This window comes from Xylocopa sonorina, chromosome 11 (genome assembly GCF_050948175.1).
Source record: "Xylocopa sonorina isolate GNS202 chromosome 11, iyXylSono1_principal, whole genome shotgun sequence".
Taxonomy (NCBI): domain Eukaryota; kingdom Metazoa; phylum Arthropoda; class Insecta; order Hymenoptera; family Apidae; genus Xylocopa; species Xylocopa sonorina.
Window position 1 is genome coordinate 948,401 of NC_135203.1, and position 9,322 is coordinate 957,722.

Below are 9,322 nucleotides of genomic sequence, written 5' to 3' on the forward strand. Positions count from 1 at the left end.
CGTGCTTTCCGTGTCACGTTGAAAGACTACACTCTCTTCCTTGCTCCTTTTGTCTGTATTTTTTAACAACCACTCAAGCACACGAGCACCGTTCGAGGTTAAAATCCCAGAGAGCTATTAAGCCTCCTTTTCTGAATTAAAATTTGAACGTCCCCGTAACGACAACGCGCAGCTTCCCGCGCATAGTAATCGCATTAATTGGACCACGTTCGTTCCCAGCGAAATCGTAAAAAGTTTAACGAACTCCTTTCTCTCTCTCTCTCTCTGTGTGTGTGTGTGTGTGTGTGTGTGTGTGTGTGTGTGTGTTAATCCTGTATTCCCCTTGCATCAACCAGCCGCCGTAAGTACCGATAAGTACAGGCTTAACGATAAGCCGACGAATACCGGGAGAAAGAACAGAGAATATGAAGAGAATATGAATGCTTATCTCGCTCCTTCGATTCTGTAATAAACTGCCGTCCGAAATACCGCCTCTTGGCCCACTTTTTGCTTTCTTCTTCTCTTCCTTCCTTCCTTTTTTCTTTCACCGAAAGTTATTGCATCGTACGTCCCGCGATTTCGTGTCCACGATGCTTCGGGATTCTCCTCAAGCACCGCTCGAAGTCTAGATTTCTCGGCATCGGCGTCGTACAGGGTACTCGTTTCCTCCTCTTGCCGTTTCACGTTGTGATGTCAACTGTAAACAATGCGGTCCACGTAAAGTATCCGACTTGAGAACGAGGTATATACAACAATAACAGAGGATAAAAGATTTTAGTGAGAATGATTCTCTTTAAAGGATCCTCCATTTGTCGAACTCGAACTTCTTGATTTACGTACTATTTAATTGTACGTAACACCCAATTTATATGGGAATGGCAAAAAAAAAAATAATTTATTTACTTTTATTTAAAATACTATTGTACAAAGGAAGCGGCGCTTCCACAGTTTTCATGGATTGCACATCACTTGAAAATGCATATATTTATTTCTGTTGATACAAGTATGACGCTCATCGTTGTCTACTTTAGACCATGATGCATTGAACATACCAAGTAAAGTCGACCGAAGAATAATATTAAAATAAAAGAAATTGAAACTGTACTTAATTTTTTGCATTATCTTTAAAGTTGGAACCATGTGGTAAATTTTATTTCAAACGAATGTTCAGACGACAAAGAAGTGCATAACGTTGCGAGAAATACAAGACGTTAAAAACCTGTACGATTTCTTGGAAGAAAGAGAGGCAAATTAGTTTGAAGAACGGATATTGCGCAAGATAGAGAACGTAAAGAATTTATTGATTTTGCTTTAAACGAACCTAGTGGTACCAAAGACATTATCTAAGACGTGTTGAAGCGGAAAACTAACACTTTTTTATTTGCTTTATTTCATAGATTGATTTTTCCTAGCATTACATAAGTATTCGGTAAACAACAAAGGAGTAACGTTAATAATATCAATCATATTTTACTATATTTCCGCATTTTGAGAATAGACAAAATTAATTCCATCAATTCGTTTATTACGTATAATTTCTGTAATACTAATGAAAACGAAAAGGAGAAATATTGCATTTTTTAATACGAAGGAAAGAGTTTCAAAGTAACTTCGTTACGTATAAGGCATATTTAACTTTATAATGGTTAGACACACTTTTCTTGAAATTCAATTTTGTCACTGAGACCCTTCTTGCATCCTAACTTGAAATCAGATATCAACTTCTATCGCGTCGCAACTTCCTTCCCCACTTTAATAATTGCCAAATGAAGGTAATTATACAGAGCGTCTCCCTCGAAAGAAGCCACCTAGCAATCTCCAGAATGTTCACTACGAAAAAAAATATTATACAAAAGGAACACATTCGTTATAAAACCTTGTCAAATTACGTCTTACGTGTACAAGTGTATAATATAGGAGACAATATCATTAGCTAATCAATTTTATGCGAAACATAACAACGTATCTCTCTCTCTCTCTCTCTCTCTCTCTCTCTCTCTCTCTCTCTCTCTCTCTCTCTCTCTCTCTCTCTCTCTCTCTCTCTCTCTCTCTCTCTCTCTCTCTCTCTCTCTCTCTCTCTCTCTCTCTCTCTCTCTCTCTCTCTCTCTCTCTCTCTCTCTCTCTCTCTCTCTCTCTCTCTCTCTCTCTCTCTTCTCAACTATTTCTCAAAGTTCTCAAAATGAGTTTACGTTGGTATTCATGAGTAACACTGTCCAGTAACGTTCCTGACGTAACTGGAGCAGCAATTGCACGAACGTAATATATTGCATTCACACGTCCGCGTGTTGCACGGACGCATCGGTTTTTACGAATTATTTAAGGGTTCCATCTTCGTTCCTGTGCAACCAGGACGTAGATGGTGTTAATTCACGCGGAGTGGCGCTCGCGTCGTCTCGAGGCTGTCACCGATCCGTGTAACGGCAGTAAACCACCATCGAATTTCTCGCTGGCCGATTTTAGCTAATAATTACGTAAACAAACGGCCTTTTCACGGTTTGTAAACGAAAACAGGTTACGGGAGGACTAGTCTCCATGATCAAGTCCTCCTATTTTCGCAATCGAAACATTGACGCGAAGTCGCTGACGTTAATACCAGTTATGTTAATGACGCATAACAATAGCAGAGAGCGAGTACGTAGCAAGAGATATAAGCAAGAGTAACTGTACGCTTTTCATCGGCTGTACAACAGAATGATTACGATAGGGTTAATGCATCCTTGTAATAAGTATTGTATTAACTTCGCTGGAAGTATCGTAAGACAAACAGGGAACGTGTTTAATAAATGCTAAGTGCGCTTAATACACGCAAGTTGAATATGACATCGACGTGACGTTGGGCAATGGTAGAAAAGGTAAGGAGGTTGAAAAAAACAAATTCCTTATTGAGCTTAGTACACATGATTTTGTTCCGAAATCTGACCTTACTCCACTTAAGTACGCGTCGTCGGTCGGACTTGCAATCCACGATAACTGCTTGTCGACTAGCAGGCGACTAATGGGGGGAAAGAAAGGGTTAACGAAGCTGCAGAGAAGAGTAACGAATTTTAGTTAAGATAGTAAATGAAAAAAGGGTGCAAAGGGGATAACACGGAGCGATCATAAGAAAATATGTTAAACCGTTAATACAGCATTCGGTTACAGATTGATTAAAATGATAGTGGTTGATAAAAAATATTGTTGGATTCCGGGTTGACGAGGCTGAGGAAGGGATAGTTTGAAAGGTTCGATGGAGTAGTCAAGAGCCAAGGATGGGACATAGGTTAAAAGTGAGACAAAGCATAAGTAATAGGGTATTTACAAAAGATAACCATGACAATTATGTCTTATGAGATAATGCGTTGGCATTCAACAATTTATTGCAACTTCTTATTAAATATGTACATATCATATATGCGCATATGTACAGCCAAAGCCTTTGACTCTCAAACGAATATTGTTCTTGTTTTATTTGAGCTCGTACAGTCACTCTTTATTTTAGTCCACCTGCAACCGAACAGTCTCTATATCGTTCGAAACGCATCAAAAGATTAAACTAGTGAGACCGAACAGGTGAAACCATTTAAAATTGATTTGCGCTTTTCGAGCGAGCATTTATTGAAAAAATATTCAGCTTCGATCGCTATTCTTAGTTTCTGTCGCGAACAGAAACGTAGAAGAACCGAGTGTACGAGGACAAAACAAGCAAGATAGCAAGTGTCGAGGGAAAAGCGAGAGAATGGGGCGAACAGAGGAGAAATGACAGCGAATAAGAACGGAACGTAGTAAAAAATAAGAGAACAAGGAGACACAGATGAAACGGAGGGAAAAGATATAGAAATTGACAAAAGAGCAAGAAAAAATATAAAAATATGTGCGACTGAATGTGGAGAGGTTGAATGATGAGGTCGACTAAATGGTGTTAGTGTCCTAATGCAGTTATATACATAGCTCTGTATATCTTCGCGTGAAACATCACCGCTTGTAGGAAGAGAACAAACAAGCGAAAAGTAGAAAAATAGGGAAAAGAGAGAGTCACCGACGTTCCGAATCTGTCTGCACGTGACAGTTTTGCTTGAGATGGGACGCTTCAGAGCATAATTCTATTGTGGCATTGCTCTCTATTGAGCTGATATTGTTTCGCTCGTTTCTTGATTATTTCGTCTCGAATGAACAAGAAGAGAAAAATAAAAGAAAAACTTGGGAGACAAAAGGCAGTTTGAAACGAAATGGTCGGAGACAAAAGTATCGTCCCGATATTTTCATTCCACTTTCCCCTGTTCCTTTTACAACACTTTCATTAACTGGACCGCGGCAGCGAGTTACATATGTATTATATGTAAAGGGATGTATTGCAATAAATAGCAGATGTTATTTTCACATGTGGCCTCTCGACCACTGTTTATAGACAAAATAATTAGAGCAAAGGAGAAAATGCAGAGATTACGTTTTGAGAGATGTTTTCTTAGAATAAAGCCTTAAAACTATAATAACAGTAACTGAACGCGATGTTTCTTAACTATACTATATTAGGTTGGCAAAAAAAACTTTTGTCATTTATTATCTTCTCCTTTTGATACTTGATATCAATTACGCACTTAGGTTTGATTAGAAGCAAATTCTGTGTAATTTTGTTTGTAGCTGTTAACTTTGCACTGAGTTTTATTTCGCACAATACAAAGATACAAATATTAGAGACAGAAGAAAAATGAAATGAATCCTTCGAATAGCAGTTTAACCAATCCCAGGCGCACGCAATTGCGTATACGTACGGTATTTTCCCAGTAAACCATTCTATTTGACCGGAGAATTTCTCTTTTTGCCAGCGTGCATCGACACGGAGCCGAGATAGCTATCTTCGGTATGTCTCTCTGAACGTAATTCTACCGCGATTCTATCTCGTACACGATATCGGCTATTTTTTCCCTTCGAACAGATTGACTCGTCGTTAGAACCGGTCCGGTTCGCGGATTTCTCTTCCCTACCCGCCCCTTCTCTTTTTCTTGGCGCAACTCTTTCGACATGTACCCGGCTATTTGCTTCGGGGCATCGGACAAAGATGCATCGTGGTCCACCGTAGCCCGTGAAACTAGGACACGTAACCGTCCCCCCACCTCTTCCCGAGAGCCAGCCTGTTTCTTGTCCTGTCCACTCGTAACTCGCGTAACACGACTTTCAGGATAATGAAGTTATGGACGATATCGACTGACCCGTGTTCCTCAATTTATATTTAATATTGCAAATATTTTATTTACGCGTACGAATACGTAGCATAGAAAAGGCGTTGATGCCTATTTGTATCTTCGAGTGAATAACGTGACGGGAAAAGCCTATTTAATTCGAGATTCGTTTGTTTGAGAGGAGAACCATCTTGCAAGAATAAAAGTTAAAGGGGATAGGTGGGGGAATACGATGAGAGAAAGGTAGTTAAGAGCATGTACAGTAGGATGTGTAATTTCCTTAGGCTCTTCTTACGGTTCTTCAAGAAATAATCGCGTTACAAAATTCCTTCCGCGAGGTATTTTACGACGCACGAAACGAACGACTTAAATTTCTATATGATTCACTCTTTCGCGATACCGGGTGAATTGAATCAGCTGGGATCAGCAAATGAGAATTACTGATAATTTCGATCAATTATCGACAAATCAAACGCACCGGTTTCATCACACCTCAAACCGCACAACGTTTGAATCTTCGTTACGATGCAACAATGACCTCATGAATAATTTAACACGCGCCATTGTCTCATCGGTATGTACTAATAACATCACGTCAGTTGTAGCGTATCTGACACTGATTCACTCCGTGAATGCGTTCGTTCTTTATTATCCATTCGGCTAGTCGTGGCGTGTTGTTTTTATGGATTAAAAGAATCCGGATGCGTCCGATTTTTATCATTCTTGCAATATCGACATAGTCCAACATTTACTCTTTCTATGCAATTAAAAAACCCTCTCCGTTATTCGAGACTAAAACTATATCTGCTTGTACGTATAAATCAGAGTTTCTCTCGGCATGGTAATAATGGTGAACAAAATTTTCATAGAATTACGCGAAAAAGTATTAATCTCTTTAATATCAAAAAGCCACATTCTTTGTACAATTAAACATATTTTTAAGCAATGACCTTTGTCTTATTCTATTTGAGAAAAAAAAGACGAGAATATCACAATTCCACCCCAATTAGTAATTAATATCAGATATTAATATCAGAGGATTAATATCAGATGAAATATGAATAATCTGATGGTGAATACAGTTTTTTTTCACAGGAGAAAATATTAACGTTTTTCGTCGTATGAACAAAGGCGTAAAGTGTAACCAGTAGAATGAGAGATCAATTGTTAACGGACAGCACCAATCTTCTCGACAAAATTCTCCTAGAGACGAAAATTCTCGTAGGAAGAATGAAACAAAGAAAAAAAAAATGAAAAGGTAATAAATTTTGCCTGCATTGCTTCGGCATCGTTTGCTATCCGTTCCGCTTCTCTCCCACACTGAAAAGGTCCTCTTGTTTCACAATTCAAACTTGAGCCGAGTGACCTTCAGCATCTACCGATAAGGAACTGATTTCCAATACTATCGATAGTATCTCGGACACAACACTTTTTCCGACACCGTATTACCGCAATTTGTTGGTAAGAATCGCGAGAGTGACCACGTCGGAACGTATTCACACGTTGTAGAGCGTTTCTTCAACTGAATTTCTGACTAAGGCCCTGACTCTTTATGCCCACCTGGCTCTGGCAGGTGTTACAGATGGCACCACTGCTCGGTCATCTACCATTCCTCTATCGGTCTCTTCTACGGTTGTGACGAAAAGGGCCCGCTAATCCCATTTCCTTGTCAGAGATGCCATGCATAATACATATCTTCTTCAAACTTAATAGTACCAATGAAAAGAATTTTAAGGACTGACAAAGGATCATATCTTGTTGATCATTTTTTAAATAATTTTACTAACACTTTTACAATAATTTAATAATTGTTCAAATATCGTTTTTCCGCTTCGCTGAATTTTACAAATATCAAGAACGCCGGAGTTCCTCCGCGTACTACGAATCTGGAATTTGTATTTCAGAATTACTTGAAATGTTCACTTCTTGGTTTGTAATTTTCGAACTTACCGCTGATCCTTCAGTATTTCCCCTAGAGAATAACAGAGATTCACCTTATGCAGAGAACATTTATCTTTGCCCTCAAAATAAACATTTACATTCTGAAGAGTATAACGTTTCTGTGAATCCCATTCAGGTGGTTCATTAAATAACTCTTCTAATTGTTCCATCAACCTGAATAGATAAAAATATTTATCGTATGAAATAACTAATTTTTTTTTGTACATTTCAAAATTTATTATAATGTCAAGGCATACAACGTGTCTTCGTGAAAATTCTGTATAAAATCAGTTTGTTGCATTTCTGGGTACAATATCATGACTGGCCAAATAAGTTTATTTTGTGCATTTAAACGAACTCTACTTAGTGCTATCTGTGGCACTTGAGGTTCTAAATCTTTTAAATCTGGACTTCTTTTCCCTTCGATTAATTCCAAATGGATTCCTTTACTTTGTATAATGCCTATTAATTCATCTTCCTCTTTAGTTAATTTCTTTTCTAATCTATCTTGCTTTCTCTTATCTCTTTTCAAGCATTCCTACAGATATAAAAATCAATGATATACTCATTAAATAATTTCACAAATTTTTTAGAAATATTCCTTACTCGTCCAGCTGCAGCTTGGGATTTTAAATTTAATATTTCTTTGTCTGTAGGAGATTCATCAAGTAATTGATCGCAAAGAACAACGCATCGATCGTAATCTTTCATATGATAACAACATATGGCAGCTCTATTCAAAGCTTTCTTGTAATTTGGTATTAACTTTAAAGCAAGTTTGCAGTCATTTAAACAGGATCTGTAATTTGCATAAGAAGACATGGCTATGAAATTGTCGTTGCACATTTAATTGTACATTAGGATATATACCTATAATTTTTTAACATAAAATGTGCAGCCGCTCTATTATTATAAAGTTGAGCCATTAAATCATTATCGTTGCACTTAGTTCTTATTCCCTCTGTGTAACTTAAAATAGCTAATCTGTATTTTTTATACTTGTAATTAAAATTTCCATCTTCTTTATAATTGTTTGCAAGTTCTATAGAAAAAGACAAGTATATTTTTAGTTAGTTACTGTTAAAGAAAATGCAAATAATTGAAAAAGTTTGGAAACAAACTATAATCAAATATAAATTATATCGAACCTTCAGGTGTATTTTCGTCTTCTCCATACTTGAGCTGCTGCAAGCCTTCCATTAAAGGAGATAGTCCTTCTCCAGGTTCTGGTGCTTTCTTCATAAAGAAAGGATGCTTTTCCATTTCCTGCTCCCACCGATCTTCTGGCCATCCTTCCGTGTAGCTCTTTTTCTCCAAATTATTTATATATTCATCTAATTCAGCATCTAATTTCGAAGCAAGCTTTAGCCGTTCTTCGTCAGTCCAAGTTTTATGTTTCTTGTCACTTGTTGTTGTCATTGTTCAACAATTGTTTAAACGAACTTTTTTTAATGATTCCAAAATACACAAATACAAGTATCGATCCTTACCGATACAAATTGTTCGTTAAACTATCTACATCAACTTTGATCATGGTTTTGATAAAAATAATTTGATTTTATGCAATATAACCTCTAAAATTTCACATGTATATTTATATATGTCATTTTTTAATATCGTAACTTTACTGACAGGGTATGTTTCTTCTTTTCTACCAGTGATGACGCTACTAGTATTATCATAACTATTTAAATAAAAGTTATCGCTTTTACACCACTTTGCTTTCTTTAACAATTTTTGTACTAAATCTTTCCATCTATCGTACAATAGCATACATAAAAAAAAAAAATTAAATCGATAATAAATAATTGAATCGATTTTAGGATAAAGACAATTGAGGGTGCATTTAAAAATCATAAGTTCAATTAATATACCCGATTTAGGTATAAAAATGTAAAAGATTTTTAAAGTGTACCAAACGAAAAACGTATTCAATCATTATTTTCTGATTGCTTAATCCTGAAACAATTGAAATTACTTTTTAAATCTTGCTTAGTTTTTTGTTTACGGAATAGTAGGATGTGATAAGATTCGTGTGAAAGCTGAAACAACGATTGTTATAAATAAATAAAATCCGTATTGAAAGTTAGGGATGAGAAAAGCCAGAAGGAGATACGTCGATCGAGTAGTAGGGCTGGTTAAGGTTCGGACGTTTACGCAAACATTCGGATTTTGGCCCCTTTGTGTTCGGCTCGGCAAGATGGCGCTCGGTGAAAGCTGGTCCACGATTGGTCGATGAGACCGCA

At 37.0% G+C, this 9,322-nt stretch overlaps 1 protein-coding gene and 1 long non-coding RNA gene across 2 annotated transcripts; both read right to left on the bottom strand.

Annotated features, from left to right (window-relative positions):
• Positions 1-510: 510 nt before the first annotated feature.
• Positions 511-6,711, bottom strand: LOC143429183 (uncharacterized). The gene is made up of 2 exons (XR_013102509.1): positions 6,408-6,711; positions 511-676 (listed from the first exon to the last, which is right to left on the bottom strand). It is a non-coding gene; the product is annotated as an uncharacterized LOC143429183 (long non-coding RNA).
• Positions 6,712-6,888: 177 nt separating this feature from the next.
• Dpit47 (DNA polymerase interacting tpr containing protein of 47kD) lies at positions 6,889-8,576 on the bottom strand. The gene is made up of 6 exons (XM_076904666.1): positions 8,225-8,576; positions 7,947-8,118; positions 7,683-7,875; positions 7,334-7,614; positions 7,086-7,250; positions 6,889-7,021 (listed from the first exon to the last, which is right to left on the bottom strand). The coding sequence occupies exons 1-6, from the start codon at positions 8,493-8,495 to the stop codon at positions 6,937-6,939; spliced, it is 1,167 nt and encodes a 388-aa protein (XP_076760781.1). The 5' UTR covers positions 8,496-8,576; the 3' UTR covers positions 6,889-6,936.
• Positions 8,577-9,322: the final 746 nt, after the last annotated feature.

What these genes read in the sequence shown, in the direction of transcription:
- Dpit47 (XM_076904666.1), bottom strand. Translation starts at nt 8,495, where the DNA reads ATGACAACAACAAGTGACAAGAAACATAAAACTTGGACTGACGAAGAA. An exon ending in TTTATGTTAAAAAATTATAG is followed by an intron (nt 7,876 to 7,946) that starts GTATATATCCTA and finishes TGCAAATTACAG; the next exon opens with ATCCTGTTTAAATGACTGCA. An exon ending in GAAATACTGAAGGATCAGCG is followed by an intron (nt 7,022 to 7,085) that starts GTAAGTTCGAAA and finishes TACAAATTCCAG; the next exon opens with ATTCGTAGTACGCGGAGGAA.